The following is a 24790-nucleotide window of genomic DNA, read 5'->3' as shown; positions in this document are numbered from 1 at the left end:
ACATCATTTCAAAACAGCTCATATATATACATACTAGAAAAAACATTTATTGTAAATACTACGTCCAAAGGGACTTGAACCAGTAACCACTGGATTCGCGACAATGTGAATTTCCAATTAAACTACGGGCATCTTACTAAATTACGACGATTTTAACTAGTAGTTGTTACATAAAATGCTTATCGAATTGCGTTATAATGTTGGCTATCGGTTTTAGTATATTTTTTTTTTTTTTTAGAATTATTAATAACCATGTCCTTGCTTTTTTGTACAAGGTGGTTGTTAGTAATTTTGAACAATCACAAACACCCAGGCTTTGAGAAAAACACATAAATGTTTTTTGTCATGACCGGGAATCGAACCCAGAACTCTCGAGTGGATGGCCAGCGCCTTACCCACTGCACCACGAGAGCCGCCTGGTTTTAGTATATTAAATTAAGATAGATATAAATCAATTCCTTAATTACTAACCGACGTCGCGGATTACTCCATTATTAGTTTTTATACTACGTACTTAGATGTATTTAGACTTTTTAATATGTGTTTTCAAATTATTTATATTCAATATAATATAGAATGTTCCATTCTCAAATCTTGTGTCTTATTCGTTGAACAAAAAAAAATATTTTATTATATATTTATAGTATTTTTTTAATTACTTGTATTTTTCTTAGGTTTCATGGTTGAAACGAAAAGCCGGAGAACCTCCTCGACTGCTGACCGTCGGTGCTCATACCTACACCGGGGATCCACGGTTCTCAGTCCAGTTCAGGTATCCTGGGAACTGGAGACTTCAATTGACTGCAGTCAACAAGACTGATGAGGGTGTATACGAGTGCCAGTTATCCACGCATCCGCCGACTGTCTTTAGGGTTTATCTGAGTGTAAATGGTAAGTGGATTTTAATATTATTAAATGCAGTGTCCCGTGAAGCCCACTGTGGTCAATTTTTATGATATAATCCACTATTAATAGGACATATTTTGAAAGAAAATTAATACTTACAGTAATTTAGTTGACGAGGCTTAAGGGAATACAAGCTAATCTTGATCTCAAATGGTCATGTATTAATATATCATGGAACACCTTCATGGAACATTAGGTATCTAAAAGTATACCATTCAATCATACATAAGAGATAATATTTTGTATCTAGATATTATAGTATAAAAAAATATAAAACAATATGTATAATTTGTATTTCTAATTCAACGAAAACAAATATGCCTGAATGAAAAGGTGTGCACAATTGTTTCGTATCGCCCCAAATATATCAAAATTATTATGTTTGGTTTGGGCAAGGTTTAATTGATTTTTAAAAACTAACCAACACCATCTGTAAATTGTAGTCTTAGTTCAATAAAAACAAATACGTATGACTAACAAAATTTAATTTGCATTATTTATGTCGGATCTTAACAGCCTACCTCCACCCTTCACCACTGGGGTACATAATATATATCTATTTACATTATATTGGGTCTGCGATATAATAACGTGCATGTCTACAATTTGAATAAGTAACAGGTTCAGTATGGCAACAATTAAATATTTCCAATGAAAACTTTTTAGTTTTGTTTGCATTATAAAGCGCTTAGTGTAATTATATTTTATATATACATATATATATATATATATATATATATATATATATATATATATATATATATATATATATTATTGCTTCCTTTTAAATTTGTATTGAATTATATGTAATGCACGAGAGAAGACATTTTGTTATTAAAATGTGTAAAAATGTCGAATAACTTTTCGAACGTAAATTCTAATTTTGAAAAATTGAACGGATCATTTGTTTTAATTGGGTTATGAAATAAAACAAATGATACTCGCATAAAAGTTTGACAGATGCTTACAGTGAGATAATAATATTCTCATATCGATTAATCAGTGTGTTATCCAAGAGATTTTAGTGTAGTTATAATAGAAAAATGGTGCTTTAACCTACTAAAACATTAAACAACATACACAATCTATCAAAACATTGAGACATTATGGATGAAGAAGAACCATCAGTTAAGCGGTGCCGTTTGACAAATACACGAGTTCAGCAATGACTTTCTCGGCAAAGTCAGGAGACTTGCATCAAGTCTGAAATAACAGAAAAACGACATTAACACAGAACATACACGTAAACGTATAAGAAAGAGGCAGTGACGAATGGTGGAGGTAGGCTGTGAATATCCGATATAAATAGTGCATACTCAACTTTATCAGTCAAACGTATTTGTTTTGATTGAACAAAGACTACAATGTGTAGAAAGTGTTTGTTAATTTTTTAAATTTAATTAAACACTGCCTAATCCAAGCCATAGTAGATAATAGTAATCTATCTATACTATCTAATAGTAGAATATCCATGTATCTTTAAAATATCAAAAATTATCCCATTAAACCATACATAATTTTAGATATTTATTTTATAGATTGAAGAATATTTTTTATCGATTATGCTTTGGATAAACAAGGCATAATGAACTTTAAAAATTAACCAACACGATTTGCAATATGTATTCTTAATTCAACGAAAACAAATAAATATGACTGAAAAAGTGTGCACTATTTTTGTCGAATTGCCCATAGCATGCTTAAACTATTATGGTTTGTTTAAGACATGGTTTATTATATTTTTAAAACTAACCAGTACAATCTGCAAATTGTATTCTAAGTTAAATGAAAACAAATAAGTATGACTGACAAAGTTTTGTGTGCACTATTTATGTCGAATCTTAACAGCCTACCTCCACTACTGGAGAGAGGTATACAGAGAAAAGACATATGAGAATGGTCTGCCACCTGTTAATAATGTATAGTTATATATTATATTATATTATAGAAGTTCATAAGAAAGTGGATAGTAAGCAGGGCCGGCGTATAGTCTAGACTAGACAGACTAGGCAATTTTAGGCCTAGGGCTCAAATTTTAACTTAAACCAAAAGTGGTGAAAAACGTTTTAAAAACAAAGCTTTCACCAAACTTTGAACTTCATCCTATATTATAATCAGATGAACTGAATTTTTAAAAAAATGTCTGTCTTTCATATATTTAAGAAAAAAAACATTACGCTTCTCAAAAATTTTAAGAAATAATTCACAATTTAACGCATGAGAGAAGAGATATTTTTTTTATTTTTCGAGGGGACCAGAATTAAGGTATCAATTCTCTACTGGTTGCATTTTTGAATGTTTTATAATATGTTTGGAATACTTAGTCCCAAATAAAAAATATATTTTCTTAACTTGTTCCTTCACAGTCTTTTTATGTATACCGCGGTGTAACTAACGAAAACATCATTAAATTTGCTTAGCGCCATTATCAACTGCGTCTATCAATTATCATTATTTGATTATTTAATTCGATAACTATACATAATAAGAATAAAAAAAATAATTAAAGACGGTATTGGTTAATTTTTAAATTAAATTAAGCTCTACCTAAGTTAAACCATATTCTTCAGATAGTGCACATTTTGTAAGTCATATTTACTTGTTTTGATTGAACCAAGAATACAAATTCTTATTCAATTCTTTCTTTCAATTCAATTCAATTCTTATCTAATTGTAATTTAATTCAACCCTGCCGAAAAAAAATATATTAAAGATATCTAAGATTATGTATGATTTAATGCCATTACTTTAGATATTTTATTGATAAAAGAATATTTTTTATCTTTTATATAATACATATTATGGTTTGGTGGCAGGGTTCGTGTCCGAAAATTTGTACGTATCCAGTTCGACGTATCACACTTCACCGTTAAATATTGTATCGGAAATATAAATGGTAGTATATTAAAGGCCGTCCAACCTCATTGAGTCATATAGCACTGAGATAAAATTCATGTCTAAATAAAACACAGTTCCTGTCGGCTTACAGGAAGCCAGCGGCAAACAAATTTTGAAAATAGCCGATAATATACTGGAGTATTTGTTAAGTTAGGTTAGGTTAGGTTTTCATTCTTGAATTCATGAATTTTGCTAAAATCAGCTATGAAATAAAATTGGAGTCCGTATAATATACGGTCATCTCTTTCCGATAGAAAGCTCACGGCGAACTGTGCTACGGTGAAATGTTTTTCGTATAATTTTGATGTAACCGCCAGGGTTATATTACATTAAAAAAACATATATTATTAGTTCAATGAAAACAACTTAATATGTCTGATAAAGTTTAATGTGCCCTATTTATTACGGATCTCTACAGCTTACTTCCACCCTTCGCCATTGCAACATTGAATTTGTTGTAGGTATGTTATAAAAGAATTCTTCGTAAAACATTTTTGTAAAAGGCCTTAGTCCCTCCTTTCACATTATACGGTTTTGACTGTACGGAAAAAATCGAACGATAAAAATCCGATTCGGCCACAAGTTCGTGCTCTTTTCTCCTTATACGGTTTATTCAAGGTTTTTTTCGGCACAGGCTCAGTTTGTGGTGCTGTTTGTTAGGTCACGTACACCACTGAATCATCGGTGACCGTCCGGGCACCTTGCTTACAGTGACAATGAACGGCTGCTATACGGCGCCGTTTCGTTTTTTAACCATCGCCATCTAATCTGAAAAGGGCCATGCTCTTCTTCACGCCACTGAAAGAATGTCGCCGTTCGATTTTTTGCCATACGGTCAAAACCGTATAATATGAAAAGAGCGTAAGGTGACATCACTCGCCACCGTAAATTAGAACAATAAAAATGTAAGCATTAAACTAACGGCATTTAGTCCAGCCATGTAAGTATCTAATTTTAGTCTAATTAATACCGACATTATAATAATTAACAAGACATAAGAGTAACAAAATTATAGTAGCTGAAGTGACTGCCTCAAGGGAGAAACCCATGTTTAGTATATTCCCATGAAATTCATTTGAACAATTCGTAATACATTAAGTGTGTTAATTTCTATAGCGCCTGAGGTGCAGATCGTAGATGAATCAGGTTCGCCTCTACGGGAGAAGTACTACGAAGCCGGGTCTACGCTTTCGCTACGATGCGTAGCACGTGCCGGAGGACCAGGCGTGCTGTGGATGCATGGTGCACGCGCTTTGCATAGGTAAACACATATGCAAACATACTATCATATATTATTATATATTGCATAAAAAATAATGTAGATTAGAAATGCTGCTGTCCAATTTTAGAACATAGCAAGGTACATTTTGTACATAAACATTGTATCTTAAAATACACAAATTATTAATGCACTTGTTTATATTTTTATTAACTAAGGTTTTAAAAAAAATCGCTATTGCGAAGCGAAGTTATACTTCTTTGGCGTAACAAAACAAAAACAAAACTTGTGATAAACTAGATTCTTTGACTAGCTCTTAATTAACTTCTTAAATTACACACTCAAGAAAAAGGACCGCTTATTGGAACGCTGTTGGTTTATTTCTATACACTTTAACTTATATTACTAAATTATATTATGGTTTCTCGTTGTTTTTATTTTTAAAGTACCAAACGTCAACCTGACGTTTAATCGTTTGTTTAACGTAAGGAATTGCAAATGGCCGACAATAATAAATTCGCTGCCTAGGCAACGGAACAATTCTAAACTATAATATTATACTGTATAATCGTCACGATTTCAGTACCATACTGTGGCATAAAGGTAGTGCGTTCGGCTGATAACCGAACAATCTGTGGTTCGAATCCAATCGAGTGCGTTTTTTTTCGTCTGAAAAAATAAATTATGTGTTACATGTCACATGCCAAAAATACACTCTGATCTGATTTCCCAAACGCGCCAAAAGAAGTATAACTTCAATAATATTATCAACAGAGAACTTGATGGAATTTAAATTTTCATTTTAGTTAATTTAATATTAAAACGCTTATGTTTTGTTGAAAAATATGCCCATGTGTCATTTGATTTATATTAGTTGATAAAACTTTTTTTGCAATACAGTATATTTGAAAAATAAAATTGATACCCAGTATTATTAGTTCTTTGTATTACTTTAAATAATGGGTTCTTTTAAATCGTAAGGCTTTTTTTTTCGTGTGGTTTTAGCGTGTTTTTGAAATTATAGATCATTGCAATATCTATTTTTATTGACCATAAGTAATTAGAAGCCTCATGATATGACGCGTATTATTAATTATTGAGATGGCATTTACGTCTTGGTAGAATTCCATTAAAAAAATGATAATATAAATTATATTAAATTCTAAATGTATATGTCGGTAATAAGGCTCGGTGGATGTTAATCTTCAGTATTGTTTATTTGTCAAATAATCTCAAAGTATAGGTACATGGTATAAATAAAATGGAAAAAAAAAACTCCGGAGAATTTGATCCGCAGTGAAACAACTCGGAGAGTAGAGCTGAGTTAAGTTTGAACAATTTGAATGATATTAGAATCATGTACAATGTTGTAGATATGAAAGAAGGTTAATTAAGGTTGGATAAATTATTGGGGTTGATCAATAATATATTAGGAAGTCGGCCTACGGCGTCTTGGGTCCCAGGTTTGAATCCTGGGTCTGGCAAGTACATATATATTGTTTTTCAATTTGTGTATTAGTCAGAGTGTGGACCTAATGCGTTTAGCGAGTGGCTGACATCCATTTCTAGTAAAAACAAAATCTGTTAATACAAACCTCCACTCTGTGGAAGCCCATAATATGATCGTATTAGAATCGGACGTAGTCGAAAAAAAATATCTTTCAATAGTCGAAATCACACCAATTGAATATTCTTAATAATATAATATACATAATTAGTTACGTAGGGTTTTGATGAATTAAACAAAAAATAATTTATTGTCATTGGAGATATATTATTGAGAAGAGAGTTATGGATACGTCATAAAAAGATAAATGAAGGCGTCCCCCGAAAAGAGGTCTATATGCAAAAACAAAATTGTTAAGGAGAGGAAAAAAACGTTTTATTCGATCATGGGGACCTTTGGAGTCTATTTGTGATAATAATTATTTTCATGGAAACATTCTTTATCATTGACATATTTTTTTTTTGATAATAAAATAAATCATAATGTAGATCCCTCTTCTACGGTATGCATTTTATTGTTGTTTTTATTTAATAAAACGCAATTTTTTTGTAGTACTGATTCCACTTTTAATTAATACATTCACTTTCAGTTGCAAATGTCTCAAAAACCTCATTAGTTTTAAATAAGTCTGTTATTGGAAAGGTATTATTGGACGGATAATTATTATGTACCTATTGTTATATTATTTCTATCGCTTTGAATTTTGTTTGATAAATATTGTTTTAAAAAAATGTATTCAGTTAAAAATGTCCCACTGAGGCGGACGAAACCGGTCCTAATCTATTGATTAAAAGTGGAATAAGTACTACAAAAAAAATACGTTTTATTAAATAAAAACAACAATACAATGCAGTTCCACCATGAATAATTGACAGTTAACAAAAATAAAAGTATGCATTTTAGTATTGCTAATATCTCAAAAACTGTGGCAGACAAAATAAAAAAACTTTCCAGCAACGTGAGCAATGCTATTTTCGGGGGACGCCTTCAAATATACCAATATTAATTGAGTAAAGATTTATTTGGTAAAATACCATTTTACAAAATGATAATATTATAAATTATGTTAATACAATTACTGCTAACCTTTTAATTACCTTTTAATTACCACATTTAAATAACACGTTAATTATATCTAATGGCTAACGACTCCAAACGTGCCAGTCGCGGTGTTAGCACCAAATGAGTTAAATTCTACAGATTTTTTAAGTCGATAGTTATTTTGGTTGTAACACCATTATTAAGACTACAAAAATAAAAGACTTATCTGTGCTTAAGTATAAAACTTATATTATATTTTACCATATTGTAAATAGCTAGTGGTTAACTTTAGTAACCTTTCTTTCGGCTTCACTTGCATGATATATAAAAAAGCTCCATTTACATAGAAGGAAGCTTTTCTTCAACATCTTTGTGTATAAGCTTTTATTTTCGCAGTTGTTGTGAAATAATATATTATTTGTATCAACAGAGACACGGAGAGAGGAGGTGTAAGCGTTCGCACGGAGGCTGTGGGCCAGAGAGGGGCCGAGAGTACGCTGAGATTGAGCAAACTGGGCCCTGGGGACGCGGGGAACTACACGTGCGCCCTTGAACAGCCGATACATGCCTACACCGTTCTCGTGCACGTGCTAAACGGTGAGAAAACCTCGATTATTTCAAGTCACATAGAAAATAATATCGCGGGGTTACTGTCAAAGTTTGTAAGTCTCAAAAACAAGCTGTGGTTATTTGGTATTATGTGGTTATTTTAAAATTTGTCATTTTTAAAATTTATTTATTTAGAAAAGAGTATTATTGGCATTACAGCGATTGGTCAATGCGCCATAATATCTAATAAATACAAATTATAAATATGACTTGATTACAAATAACAACCAATATAACAAGAAAGTATGTGCTTATGTCGATATTAAAGTAAACTGATAAATTCTTCTTCTTCTTCTCTTCCACACTGTCACGTACCAAACATTGGGGCATAGGGCAAGCATAAGTTGGCGTCACTTCCCTCGGTCCATCGCCGACTCTTGCGCCTCCCGCCATGTCAGACCTGCAGCACGTAGGTCGCTCTTGTAGCACCACTGCAGGGTGAGGGAGGGCCGGCCACGGTGACGGAACCCTTGAGGCTGTGCCACAAGGGTACGAAGTGCCGTACTCTCTGGCGGCATCCGGAATACGTGTCCCAGCCACGTAAAGCATCTCTTCGTGATAACTTCAATCACCGAAGGCTGTTGTGTCTTGTACGCCGAATCTTAGGGGTATGACCGCGTTACAAACACCCGAGTTCGTGAGCAGACACAACAGCCTTCGGTGATTGAAAATGATAAATACAATTATAAATTTAACCTAAATGATATAGTTAACAAGAAATAAATCAACCTTTATGGTGCCATAAAATAAGTTAATCGCATGATACACAGCATCATGAAACATCACATCCGTCCTGCGACGGGGTATCATGAAGACCATAGAGTTATGAGTGATATTGGTGGGAACATGAAAATTAATATTTGCCAGTATATACAGACTGTAAATGAACCCACGAAGAAGTAAAAAGAAATGCTTTAAAAAAGCAATCACTCTTTGGATGGACAAGGATTGCATTGATAGCATAGCCAGAAGAAAACTAGTCGGGAAATTCATTTTATTATCATTATCATAAGGAAATAATCCGTATGTCCTAAGTAGAGAAATCTAAGAAAGCTATTGTGGATTCGATCCAACTTAATTATGTGGACGGACCTGTTAGGGCTCCAAATAATGCTAGCATATTCAAGAATACTCATCACAAATGATAAGTATAATGTACGTAGTACTCGGATGTTTTCAAAAATGATCTTGAGACCCTCATAACAAAAGCAAGCATTTTGTAAGATCTTGTACTGATGTTGAGAATATTATGCTATTATTATGCTATAATAGAAGATGACATGACAGCATAATATTCTATAATATGGAGTATATTCTTTATTTCAGTAGGTTAAGTAGCCTATATATTGAATTTTCGACGTCACCATAATAGATTAAAATCGGAATAGAGTACATACATTCCAAACATAAAGTTTTCATACAATGCCATATAAATAAACTAACATTTTTATTAATGATGCTATTATATTATATATGATAACGATCTGAAACCTTCTCATAATGGAAAGTTTCCATAAAATTAAATGTAAAAAAAACATTGGTATTATCGATCTACTTTTTGAATAAATGGAAATTATATTATTATATTAATACTATCGACCGAAGGTACTTGACGGAATTTGAATTTAAATTCTAATGGATTTAAGCTTTGTACTATTCCATTTGAGTCGTTTTTGCGACCCGGGATTCGCCTTTCGGCATCTTCAGGCGCTGTGTATACTCACCAAAGGCAAACACACACTGACAACGAGCACTCTCAACTCTAACTTATATATTAAATCAATATAATAAAGAAGGTAAAACCTCTATTACCTACCTATCAAGTCAAGGGTCACAATAAAAAAATATAGCAAACAAATTATGAATAGTTGAAGTGTTAGTAAAAAACACCCCTATCTTATTAATAATAAATAATACACTCGATAAGGATTTATTATAATAAATCGTCAAACCTAATATTAGATCAACAATAAAACTACTTCACCCAAGAGGTGTAAAATAGTCCATTCTAGGAAAATGGTACGTATCGGAAATTTTGCCTTTGGTGAGTATACACAGCGCCTGAAAATGCCGAAGGCAAAACCCGTGTTGCAAAAAATGACTCAAATGGAATAGTACAATGCTTAAATCTATTAGAATTTGGAACTTATATATTGCATTATCGTTGTTCATTTTACATGCGTTACGAAGGGAGGGTGGAGGCAGTCGAGTCGAGACGATTGTTGATGGTCCGTTGGGTTGCCGATAGTTGGCTATAAATGTGGTATTTTTTCATGACGGATATCGTCAACTTACTATTAAAACATTGTAAGTCAGATATTGTGGGAAAAATTAAGTTTGTTCGACAAAATTTAAACAAAAAAACATTTTAAATCATATCAAAACCTTAGTTCTATAAACTAGTATGCTGTCCATATATCGACAAATTTTAAAAACTTGTAGGTCTCGTGGTTTCAAACATGGAATTAAAACCTCGTATTTCACAACCAGTATTAGCAGATTCATCGATTAGAGAGGTGTTTAAAATAGTGTTTTCATATGTACCCTCAAAAATCTTCTCAAACAGACTTACGAGGTTTTAATAGTAAGGTGACGATATGACATATCTAGCTCAGGCGGTTATATTAATATTTTCACGAGACAGAGGGATAATTTTGGAGATTTTATGAACCGGAACTGCGCTCCGGTGCGTTCTGGTCCATTTCGAACCCTATGCTTATTGATTTTTGAATTTTAAAATGGAGAAAACTACTAAGATGTACACTGCCACAAACTTATCTGAAGAATTGATGAGGGGCCATAGTCGATAAGTACGCAATCAAGACTCGCAACTTGACAGAATCTGACATTAGAATGACGTATTTAACATGGTGTCCATATGGTAGTTCGTAGTTCTATTTAAAAACTTGTAGGTCTCGTGGTTTCAAACATGGAATTAAAACCTCGTATTTCACAACCAGTGTCGGCAGATTCCTCGATTAAAGAGATGTTTAAAATATTGATTTTATTACGTTTTTTCCTTGTCTTCAACATTATTATCAAACAGACTTACATACCTACAAACTTATCTGTAGAATGACCAAAAATGGAACTACAAACTACCATAGGACGCCATTTTGAAAATTTCATTCGAATGCCATATTTTGTCCAGTTACGAGTCTTGATTGGGTAGTTTTTGACAGTGGCTCCCCCATCCCATTCTTCAGATAAGTTTGTAGGTCTGTACGAGGTTTTAATAATATTTTATCGTTCTATGATTCACCAGCGTAAAAATCGTAGGTACTAAAAGTTACCTCGTTTTCAATCAATGCATACTCCGGATTTTAAATTTGAAAAAAAAATCTGCTAACAAGCGACCTATATATGGACGTTAATTAAAAAGTATCCGAGGCCACATTCTCGCTGAAACTATTCCAAATTTAAAGCAAAATTCCCCACTCGAATTCCGGAGGAATTTTCACAAAAAAATGCATCTCCGGGTAGTGTAATTCTATGGCCATAAATTAGGGTGGCCTAGTAAAAAAGATTACTTCACTCCGAATCTGTCGAGATAACAGTTTAGCTGTGCACCAGAGCTCTCCAATTCGCGGCCTGGGTCCCGGTGCCTTAATTAAATTAAAGCAAGATCGTAGATAAGAAAGATATTACAATAACTACACATTCAGATCAACTATTTCTTTTATTCAACGAATACTTATTCACAAGATTTTAAGAATGCACCATTCTAATTATTGAAATGCATAATTCTGAAAACAATCATGAAAAAATATAAAGGCCGATTGATAAAATTTGTCGCAATTAAGCATGGCAGTTGAAGCATAGTGGTAATGCACAGGGCGCGATACCCAAGAGACGCAGGTTTGATTTCTGCCGGGTGTCTTAAAAAAAACTAAATTATGACTAAAAAGTGACAACCATATTTTAAAAAAATGATAAAAGATGAGTTTGATTGAATGAAGTTGAGGTCCTTTCTAATTTTACCACGTTTTTATTAGCTCGTATTCTTGTTTTTCCGGTACAGCTTTTTTCTTGTGTGTCCAAGATTTCTATTGGACGATTGAAGATTTTTAACTAACTTCCCGACTAACTTGACATTTGAAACTTTTAGAATATACCAGAACACGATGACAATGCATTCTTTTAATACTTTTGGCCATCTTTAAGCAGAATTGAATTCATTTTAAGTTAATTCTGTTTTGTATGTTTCGGAAAAAATTCGTTAAAAGTAATATTTATTTACTACTCACTATTATTGGTTGCTAAGTGGGTCCTAGCAACTAAAATATTAATATATACGTACGTTACTATGGAAATCAATATGAAATGTCAAAATGACATTTCAGTATTCTATAATATTTATTCAGTGTTTCTATCAAGTACAATAAAAAGTATTTATTAATACGTAGAATTGTCAAGTTTATAAATGATTCAACAGAAAATTTAAAAACGTGGTATATAAAAAGTTTAAAATTATTAGTTGATTCACTTGAAAGAGTTTATTTCTATTTTAATGCCATTAATTGGCTACAGTAAATCACACGAATGCCTTTGTTTCAGTTTATGAATTTGTAGGTATCTACTTCAGCAGTGGATATATGATGCAGATGAAAGACGGTCGTGGTTGTTTGTGATGATGTAGAAGCGAGAGTTTATTTACTGTTACATAAGTAGAGGGGTACAATCAGTACAATATAATAAATACAATGATAATACGGTGCGATGTGTTTCTACCGGAAACTTATAATTGAATAACCTTTCAATCAATTGTGATGCGCTATTTATCGACGTAGGTACTCACAATCAAAATAATATCTAAAAACTATATTTAGGAAATAACTATTATAATAATTAAGTCAGCTACCCTATATGGAGTTTACGTCATTGGATATGGCTGACTATGTGGGAAAATGGATATTGCGGAAATTATAATTGCAGTAAGCTATTTACTGAGTTTGCCATAATTGGGTACTACGGGAAATGGATATTAAGTAATAATTGCTTTTTTTAGTTATTAAATATCGCCGATCAATAGCTAACACGCATTGAGTTGTTTATCCCCATAAATTTAATAATAATATGTCACGTATGATACACATGTATGACAAGTTTACATTTCGTAAAAATCGAGAAAAAAATACGCACTTTTCTTTGTATAATTTTACAGAGTATGTATTGATCTATAAATTCCAAAACGCGACAAAACCTTACGTAAAAAAATATTTTAAGTCTCGATTTATTACAAAAAGTGCCAAGTCCGTGTTTCATATTATTTAAAGCTTGGTTGATTTCGCGCATGTACGTGCAATATTGGAAATGACGTCTCCCATGCTGTAGCATCCGGTAAGAATAAATCAAAACGTGAGGTACAAGTAGCGCTACGTTCAATTTTATTTTGCCTATATTTATTACATTTAAGAGTTTATCGGCTGAAAGAAATTGCCACTTGGTTCTAATTTCGACATAAAATACAACGGAAAAAATTATCTCACGTTAAAACAAATAATTGAAGCATGAAACATAAAAACGTTGTTTTACGCAAATATCGAATCGTGGATCTGTCGCTTTTTGTAATTAGATGCCTGAATTCAACTTAAACTACTGATATGTGGAAACATTGCTTTCAATTGTCAACATTCTACAGAAGGTTGACCAACAAAAAAATACATTATTAATACTATTATAATATTATGGTCAATGTTATTGATACAAAATGTATATAAAATATGTATGTATGAGAATGTATGGATGAGGATTTATGTATGAGGATTTATGTATGTATAGGTGTATATTAGGTGAGTTTATATAATTATATTATATTAGGCGAGTTTATATGTATTTTTTTAATAATGATATAAAAAAGTAGGTACCATGTAAGAGTATTATTAAAAACTAATATCTCATTAGTTAACCCCATTAATTATTTTTCTTAGAATTGACGATTTACACCTCTTGAATGTAGTATTTTTATTGTTTATAAATAATAATGATCTATTATTCGGTTTTGACGATTTACGGGTTTTTACTAATTAGGTTTTTTACTGACTCTTCAGCTATTCATAATTTGTTTATTATATTTTTTGTGACCTTTGACTTGATAGGTAGGTAATGGAGTTTTTACCTACTTTATTGTATAGATTTATTATATAAACTAGAGTTAAGAGTGTCCGTTAAGTGTGTGTTTACCTTTGGTGAGTGTACGCGGCGCCTGAAGATGCCGAAAAGCGAAACCCGGGTCGCAAAAAACGACTTAAATGGAATAGTACAGAGCTTGAATCCATTAGAATAAAAATTTATATGTGGGAACGTGGCATAGGATTGAAACTAACACCGGGCCGCGGTCTCATAGAAGTTGGGAGTGAATGCTTTGCACTATTGAATGTTGGCTCCAAGCCAGATGAGAAGGAATTCGGGGAAGTTTTGCTTTCAAACGAGCATTGTGTCAATCGCTGTTGCCCTTGCGGAAAATGTTCATTTATTTTGCTTAGTCATGCCATACTGATAAGTAATGCCTCTAGAGAGAAAAGCATTTACAAATACGATTTAGGCTTTGGATTTTACTAATACATTCGGTTATGCGATAGCGTATACACAGGGGTGAAGCGGAAATGTTTTTAATAAACCATTTCTTTTATCCAACGAATAATTTACAAGATTTTGAGAATGTACCATTTTATATATTGAACACACATAACTTAAAAAGTATCCGGAAATTTTTACGTAAATAGTTCACCGCAGGACACATTCGTGCGCCGCAGTACGTGAAACATGAATTCGTGTAACATTTAATCAAATGACTTGTTCTTCGTTAAACATTTCACCGTGGAGTATATTTGTACGTATGCTACAACATGTGGCAAATTTTATGAGATGTCTTCACTAGGTTAGGTTAGGTTGGGTTAGGGATAATCTAATTGGAACAGTACTATTTGCGAACTATCGCCGCATTTTGTAAGATACGTACAAATGTATTCCACGGTGAAATGTTCAACGAAGGACTCGTTATTTGATAAAATGTTATACGAACTCATGTTTCACGTACTGCGGCGCACGAATAAGTGTCCCACGATGAACTGCATACGTACAACTTATAATGTAACCAATTTGAAAACACTTGATAGAAAAAATCATATTTTTTATGTGGAATGTTCCATTCTGAAAATCTTGTCATTTAGTCGTTGAATAAAATAAATGGTTTATTAAAAATTGTAAGCAAGGTGAAGAAGACGTTATTTGACGAGAGCCGGGCGTCGGTTAGTAATTAGGGTAATTAATATTCGTTGATTTAATACACAACAAATGATAGTCAATAATAACGAAATTTGATAAGCATTTCATGTAGGACCTACTAGTTTAAATGGTCGCAATTAGATAGGAGGCTCGTAGCATAATTGGTTAATGCACAGTAGCGCGATACCAGTGGTTATACGGTTTTAAATCCCGTCGAGCATCGTTTTTCTTTTTCAAAAAATATGATTTTTTTCTAGTGGGTATATATATATATAGGGATAGTTTATTGAACAGAGTGGTGGAATTCTATAGTTTGCTCTATAATGACGCAAATGGAAAAAAAATGCGACTAGTTCAAACCATCTGAGGAACGATGACGACGAAAACTGTCTTCTTGAAGTCACTACCTATGAGGTAGAGCATGCAATAAGAGGCATGAAAAATGGAAAATCTCCAGGAGAAGATGGGCTTACGATCGACATTCTCAAGAGAGCCGGACAGACCGTGAACGAAGTGCTAGCACGGCTGTTCATAACCTGCCTACAGAAAATATCCCAGAGGCGTGGAAAAGTGCCTCGATCATCATCCTCCATAAAAAGGGAGATCAGGAAGACCAGAAAAATTATCGGCCAGTCAGCTTATTGCCAATTCTGTACAAAGTCTTTACAAAAATACTCTCCAACCGCCTAGAAACTGCTCTAGATGAGAATCAATCGAGAGAGCAAGTTCAGAAGAGGACGATGGACCACATCCAAGTCGTCAAAGAAGTTATATAACAGTATCAAGAATACAGACTGCCACTATACCTTGGTTTCATTGATTATGAGAAGGCATTTGATTCATTAAAAAAATCTTCTATTATAGACGCACTTAGCAACCAAGGAATTTCCAGATGCTACATAAACATATTGAACAGTATATACGGTGATGCCACAGCATGCGTGAAACTCCACAAACGGTCGTGTAAATTCCCCATTAACAAAGGTGTCCGGCAAGGTGATACCATTTCACCTAAACTATTCACCGCTACTCTTGAGGACTTATTTAGGAAACTTGATTGGGAGGAAAAAGGTGTTCCAATTAATGGGGAGCACCTCAGTCATCTGCGCTTCGCAGATGATATTGTTATCCTTTCATAAGACCCTAAAGACCTCCAAGGAAGAATGCAAGAATTCGCGGATGTCAGTCAAACGGTAGGCCTAAGGATAAACGTCTCAAAGACAAAAGTGATGAGGAACTATTTTCGGACCCTGCGATTATCTGTATTAATGGCACCCAACTCGAGCAAGTCAGCAGCTACGTCTATCTCGGACAGCAGGTGTCCATGAATGAAGTACAAAAGTACAAATCTTGCAATCGATTTTTAACTAACTTCTCGACTAGCTAGATATTTGAAACTTTTAGAATATATCAGAACACGATGGCAATACATTCTTTTAATACTTTTAGCCATCTTTAAGCAGAATTGAATTCATTTTCAGTTAATTCTGTTTTGTATGGAAAGTTAATTCGGAAGAAATCTGCAAGGTGGCGCTTCGATCGAATACAATGTTGCACTTTTGCGAAACGGCGTTCGACGATTTTGAAAAAAGAATTAACTCGCTTTCTTGTTTTTTGTTTGTTTGTTTTTTACTTCATACTATCAAGTACAAGTTTTAAAAATCTCATACCTATATGTTATTCAATTAATAAATATTTGAAAAATTCTTATAATTGCTCTCTTTATTACGCATTTGATCATTTTCTTTCAAGTTGATGGGATAATTCATCAAAAAAAATATTAACATGTAGAATTGTCAAGATTATATGATTCAACAGAATTTAAAAACGTGGTATAGGTATAAAAAGTTATTTTTATCTTCTAATTATTTCTTTTATATAAAGATATTTATTATTATTATTGATTAAAACACTTTGGAATATAAATTAACAATTAATAAGAATCGATTTTCCTTGCAAGGTATCTCAAGTAATTCAAGATAAAAGGAATTAGAGAATTTTTGTCTGTTTCACTCCACCCTAGTGGCCACGGAGAGAATTAAAATAATGTATTTCTTTGGAGATATTCACGAACTGTATTTCAGTATATTGTATTTTTCGTTTCTCCCACATTTTTTTAGACGGATACAATGTTATTACTTTCACAATAATATAATAATAATTGTACTAAGCCCCATAAATTAGTTTTTCAGTAGGATATTTCGGTTGTCACACCATTATCAAGAGTATAAAATGCTTCCCTTGTATAAAGACTTTAACAGTATTCCCAAGACAAATCACGAAATTTAATCTTGATTCAGTGATCCCTAACCTTTTTCCTTTGGAATAACTCTTGAATTTTTTTTTATAGAACATGTAAATGGCCAGTGGAATGCTATATTAGTTTTGACCGGATAAACAATACTAAATTTAACCCAATGCTTACGGGCCGCACAAAATTGTGTTTTTGCTAATTACTTTTCAAATGCAAATTAACACGTTAATAACAAAATTAATTAAAAGGGCCCGTAAGCACTGTGTTAATATCTTTGCCTGAGTACCACAAAAAAGATAGTAATATATTCTTATTCTTTTTCTTACAACTTTTGAACGACCAACACTTTCCACCGGTCTCAACCCTCTGCTTCTCTCAAGGTAAAGCGAAGCGTATCCGGAAATTTGTACGTAAACAGTTCACCGCAGGATACTTATTCGTGCGCCGCAGTACGTGAAAAATGAGTTCGTGTAACATTTAATCAAATTACGAGTTCTTCAATGAACATTTCACCGTGGAGTATATTTGTACATATGCTACAACATGTGGAGATGTCTTTACTAGGTTAGGTTAGGTTAAGTAAGGATTAATTTAATTGTAACAGTACTATTTGCAAACTATCACCGCATTTTGTAAGATGCGTACAAATGTATTCTACGGTGAAATGTGCAACGAAGAACTCGTCATTTGATAAAATGTTATACGAACTCATGTTTCACGTACTGCGGCGCACGAATAAGTGTCCCACGATGAACTGCATACGTACAACTTACATGTAGCCAGAGCGAAGGCTATCACCATCCAAGAAATACGAAGCATTTGGCGCCAACACCACATTTAGAAGGCTTCAATTAACTCCCTGGTCCATGGCTATAAGAGAAATATGGAAAACACTAATGTTTGTAACAATCATAAGTTTCGTGATAGTTGAAATTCTCCGATCTTTCCATATACCAGTGGCGAAAGCTGGAGGTAGGCTATTAAGATCTGCCATAAATAGTGCACATTAAACTTTGTCAGTCATACGTATTTGTTTTCTTTGAAATAAGACTACATTTTACAGATGGTTTTGGTTAGTTTTTAAAATTAAATTAAACCCTGCTAAAACCAAGCCATAATAGATAATAATCAAAAAACACCCTTCTATATATAAAATATCTAAAATTGTGCAGTTAAATCATACATACATAACTTTGGATAATTTATAGTTAGAATAATATTTGTATACCTATCATAGTTTAATAATTATTTTGTGTAAATATTATTATGTATTCTTAATCGAACGAAAACAAAAAAGTAAGAATCAAAAAGTGTCCAAATTTTTTTCGTATCGTACAAAATATACCAAAACTATTACGGTTTGGTTTAGGCAGGGTTTATTTGATTTTTAAAAACTAACCAACCCATCTGTAAATTATTGTAGTCTTAGTTCAATAAAAACAAATACATATGACTAATAGAGTTTGATGTGCACTATTTATGGCGGATCTTAACCAGCCTACCTCCACCCTTCGCTACTGCCATATCATCACCATCATCATCAGCCTGAATTTATCCACTGCTGGATGAAGGCCTCTTCAAGCTGCTTCCACTTCTCTCGATCCTGTGCATTGCGTTTCCACGTACTTCCGCAGAACTTTATCGTTTCATCGATCCAGCGGCCTCTAGGTCTACCTTGCCGACGTTTTGTACTTCTTGGATACCACTGGATGACTAGATTTGTCCAACGATTGTCTCTTCTTCGAGCTATGTGTCCAGCCCATCTCCATTTAAGGCTTTTAATAAACTATATTACATCGCAAACCCTTGTCTGCTTCCATATCCACTAATTCCTCTTTTTGTCCTTTCTCGTTATGCCCAGCATACACCTCTCCATACCACGTTGTGCTACTCTAAGTTTCTGGATCTCTCTTTTACTTAGGGTCCATGTTTCACATGCATATGTGATCACGGGAAGCACACACTGGTTGAATACTTTGCGCTTTAGGCACAGTGGAAGGTCACTTTTGAAGATATTATTCAGGCGGCCAAAAGCACTCCAGCCTAGCTTTACTCTGCGAACAATTTCATCAAATATACATCCATACATAGACATGTGTTGTCACATATAGATCTCGCTTTTCACCTGTTAGAGCTGAGCCATATACTGGTACGATATTGTGTCATCGCATTTTTTTCAATCTGTGTGCGCACAAACTGCAGAACGTGTAGATAAGTTAAATTAAACTCTAAAGATTGGAACTTTTCCTAAATTCTACAAAACCGCTCTCACTTGGCTATTTGTTGTGTAGTCTTTCGTAGAGCCCCAGATAAAAGCTCTAGAAATCCCGGTTAAGAATCACTATCGTAATCTTACTGGCAATAGCATTAATTACTAAAACGGTTGAGATTTTCTAGAGAAAATTGCGTGACTTTTCCGTACAATGGATACTTAGGCAACGACAAATCGTTTTTCGGCATTTTCTTGACAATTGCGTAGAGTCTGCGGTGGCTATTGCTACTACTTCACCATGTTCGATCCTTAGAGCAGCGATTTCCAAACTGGGAGGCGCGAAAAGTTTAACACGATTAATGTAACCACAGGTTTGCAGTTTGCAAATGCATAGTTTATAAGACGGCCGCTAGTTATAAACTATATATGAAAAACAGTCCTATAAAAGGTTGTTTGCAAACCTTTCTGAATATATGGAGTCTAATTTTATAATACTTCACTGCCATACGCGCACTGGCTATCTCGTGAAAAAATGAAATGAAAGGGTCAAATCATAATGTTGAAATTTCAGGAAAATTTGTTTAGGAACGATAATTTTGTTGTTAAACTTGTCTATTTGGTTGAAATTACAAAAAAAAAATGAGTGAATAAGTCAATGCAAGGACCACTAATGCATTCGCTGATTTAAAAAGACAAAGTAAAGGCATTCATAAAAAAATGGTTCGCCATGTTTCCACTTTTAAATGATTTCTGCGCCAGATATTTTGAAGCAAACAAAAATCTATTTAATGAGTTCTTGGTCAGTTGGCTAATGCACTTTTCACATTATTTTATTATTACTGATAACCTCAGCGATAGGTGGGCAGGCTCGCCAAAGATCCTGGCCTGGGGGCCCTCTTCAGGATGTGGAGCCCATGATAGAGTCCATTTGTCAATTAACGATGATGAATATGGATTGACTACTATTGAAATTGATTGTGCTAATAAGCACATTCATCGCATGAAAAACAAATTAATTGAAAAATGAATATAAGTAGTAAAACCTTGTTTATTTTTGTATTAGTACATGTTTGACTATTTAAAAAGGTATCTGTATTATTAATGAAAATGAAGGGGGGGGGGGAGCCGCCAAGATTAGATTTTTTTAAAGGGAGGCGTAGTAACATAATGTTTGGAAACCACTGCCTTAGAGGATCATAATATGAACCTCCTCAGAGTGGATGTTGTATTAACAGAGTTTTTTTACGAGATATGGATGTTAGTCACTTGCTTAACCTATTAAGGCTATACTCTGACTCCAAACACAAATTGATGAACAATATGTGTATATGCCAGACCCGGAATTTGAGCCTGGGACCCACGATATTATAACCCGACGCTTAAGTCGCTCGGTCACCGTGACCTAAAACATAATTATTATAGAATTCAATTTACAACAACCAATACATTAATTTTATTACTTACAACGGTGTCCGATTCTGATGGTGTAGATCACAGGTTCGAATGTAGCACCTGGAATATTCACATATTATTTTTGTTTAACAAAAATCTGTTTTTATTATCGATGTATACATATTCCTTCAATTACTGTATTTGTAACACTCTAAATCTGTTAATACCTCGGGCCTTCGCGTACCTTCGTTTACGAATCCATATTTCGTTAATAGTACTATTGTATGTATATATTATGTTTAATAATATACTAGTGCGGATTAGCCCACGGGCCCCCTTATGTGGTTTAATTCCTTATTGGGTAACACCACCACCTCATTAGATGGATTCAGAACTTTTAATATGGATATTATCATTAATAAAAAAATGCATAAGAACGTTGTATTGATGCCCGAGTTGTAGAGTACCAAACTATACCAAATTTTGATTAAATGTATTGTCACCACATTAACACCTATGTACCGAGTTTCAACTCTCTGGGTATAGGTACCTAAAGTAGGCTAAAAGGCTTTTTGAGCAGGAGATAAAAACGTTATCAGAATGTTGCAGATTTAGCTTAATATATTTTTATACTAGAGAATTGGTAATAATGTGTAAAATTAGATTTACAATATCTCTCCCCCCCTCAAAAATATTAATACCTGAACAAACGTAGAGGAAAAAAGAAAAATTGAATGACGCAAATTAACATGGCTTGAATCCGTTCATATAGACTCTACCATACTGAGTCTTCAAAACTGGATATAGTGCAGCATATTAGGGATTGCAATACCGGTATTCCAATACTTATCAATACCGAAATACCGGTTTTAAAAATCCAAAATACCGGAAATTTCGGTATTAAGAAATCACACTCATTTACGTTTTGAAAATGAATTTAATATTATTTTTCAATACTTTGTACTGTAATTTCTATTAAATTGAGTGTATAAGGTATGTGCTGCTAAAATTAAAATATATTGACTGAATCCAACATAAGTGAAATAACAACAAAATAAAATCCAACAACTATACATATGTATTTATATAATTGTCCGGATAAATTAACATAATATTATTCCGGAATAGAAAACATCTGTGACAAATTTTCAATTATTCTATAATACAATAATTATCGATCTGTAAGCGTTGAAGGAGCTTTTCCTGCACCCGCACTTATGTGCACTTAATGAACTAGCCTTTTAGAAGGCTTTAGTTAAAATTATCAATATATTGAAATTATTTGTAAAAATCACCAATTCTACAATATTACGATCAATACATATTTTTAAATGTCAACATAATAAATATAGATAGGTGGGTTTTTGCTATAAAATAATGTTTTAAAAAGATTTTAATAGCTATATTTACTGTTTTATTATGTTTTAACGAAAAAATTATGTTTTAAAAAAAAAATTCTATGTCACATAGGACTTACACCTGGAAAGTATGTCGTCGGATTCTTAATACATAAAAACTCAAGAGAACAACATAGAAAACTTCATAGGTATAACAGATAGAGTAGCACTATTGAATTTAAAAAAATACAAGGAAACGAATTATCTCTCATACAAGTATTATACGTACCCACAGAAAAAGCGAAAGAAGAAGAAAATGATACTTTTTATACAAATGTAAACAAAACTAATAACCAAGCACACAAAACTTTTATAATAATGGGCGACCACCTAAATGCAAAAATAGGCCAACCCAGACAAGACGAATACTTAACTACGAAATCAAACGGGTATGGAGAAAGAAACCAGAGAGGCCAGAGATTAACACTTTAGAGGAGGCCTTCACCCGACGAGGGGTTCTTACAAACCAAACAAAGTAATTACATACCATTGCTCAATTTATAAACATTATCAAATAGTATTACATACAAAAAAAAATTATAATTAATATTATATAATATGCTATAAAATAAGTAGATAATACAACCATAGATAGATATATTCATAGGTTATATATATATTCATTAGATATAGTCATTTAACTGTTTTTTACTTTTGTTTGTAAGAAATAAAAAGGCTTTTTATTTTATTAATTATTATTATTATGTTTTAACGAATACCGGTATTCAATAATAAAAACCAAAAAACCGGTATTGATATTTCCATTTGGTATTGCAGTCCCTACAGGATAGGTTTGAGAGGAGAATAGTAGAGCCAAAAATGTTACATGTTGGTCATAGCTGCTGTATGCATGTTTGTGGTTGCTATTGCAGATTTTATTAAGATATTAACCATTGTATCGACTTATCTCGCTTTGGCACCTCTCACTTTCTCTCTTATTATAGAAATATACGGTAAGTTTATAAGTTAAAATGTGCAAAAATATAATATTATAATATTCACAAAATAATCACTTCACGTGAACTTAATCCGATTAGGGACATAATCCCTCTAGGTCTAATAAATAATTGCTCAATTCAATTGAACAATTACTTTCGAATCACGGTTTTAGTGGGTGAATTGTTTACCACAAAAAACACTACACATTGTTTTGACCGCGTGTGGATCAGTTCCTAAAATAGTGAAATACTCACAGCAGTCACGCAATGATAATGTTGGAATATTTTACGATTCAATTTTTATCCACTGACTCGCAATCGCCGGGTAATTTTGTTGCGTTGCCATGAAATAAAGAATAACAATTGTTCCGATTTTTAACCAGAGTCTAACTGGTATTATAATAATATCCAATCTTGGAAATGTATATATTTAAGAGTTGCCTAGAGTCATTGCAATACCGAATGAAAATGTCAATACCGGTTTTTAGGTATTTCTTATTGAATACTGGTATTTCTTAAACATTAAAAAAACAGAAGTAGGTGATTATCAATAAATATAGCTATAAAAATCTTTTTAAACTCTTATTTTATAGGAAAAACCTATTACGTTTATTATGTTGACATTTAAAAATATGTAAGTATTGATCATAATTGTAGAACTAGTGATTTTTTACAAATAATTTGAATATATTGATAATTTTAACTAAAGCCCTCAAAAGTTCATCAAGTGCAAATAAGTCCGGGTGTAGGAAAAACTTCTTAGATTCAACGCTTGTACAGTCATCAATGATACAATTATAGAATATTGAACATTTTTGTCACGGATGTTTTCTATTTCGAAATAATATTATGATAATTCATCGCGACAATTACTTACCTGTATAAATATATTTGATCCCTGTTGGATTCACTCAATATATTTGCATTTTAGCAGCACATAACACATTTTCAAAAACGTAAATGAGTGTGCTCTCTTAATACCGAAAATTCCGGTATTTTGGATTTTTAAAACCGGTATTTCGGTATTGATAAATACTGGAATACCGGTTTTGAAATACCGGTATTGCAATCCCTACTTACATATTCCAACAATCGAGATTTCAGATAATCGCAAAAAACCAATAGAGCACTGTTTTTTTGTAATTAGAAGAAAACTAATGAACTTCCTTGAATATTAATGAGTGAGTGAA

The 24790-nt window shown here is 32.9% G+C and overlaps 1 protein-coding gene across 1 annotated transcript in view; it reads left to right on the top strand.

Annotated features, from left to right (window-relative positions):
* The window catches only part of LOC147072661 (zwei Ig domain protein zig-8-like), a 46533-nt gene that overhangs the window by 5714 nt on the left and 16029 nt on the right, over positions 1 to 24790 (top strand). Inside the window, exons 2-4 of the mRNA XM_085946254.1 lie at positions 675 to 891; positions 4921 to 5065; positions 8002 to 8168. Of these exons, the coding sequence (XP_085802380.1) occupies positions 675 to 891; positions 4921 to 5065; positions 8002 to 8168 (529 nt within the window). The remainder of the gene's footprint in view (positions 1 to 674; positions 892 to 4920; positions 5066 to 8001; positions 8169 to 24790) is intronic.

This window comes from Rhyacophila brunnea, unplaced genomic scaffold (assembly GCF_057557595.1).
Source record: "Rhyacophila brunnea isolate RB1 unplaced genomic scaffold, BYU_Rbru_1.0 scaffold_19, whole genome shotgun sequence".
NCBI classification, from domain to species: Eukaryota; Metazoa; Arthropoda; class Insecta; order Trichoptera; family Rhyacophilidae; genus Rhyacophila; species Rhyacophila brunnea.
Note: the sequence above shows the minus strand (reverse complement) of the source record. Positions and strands in the feature narration are given on the sequence as shown.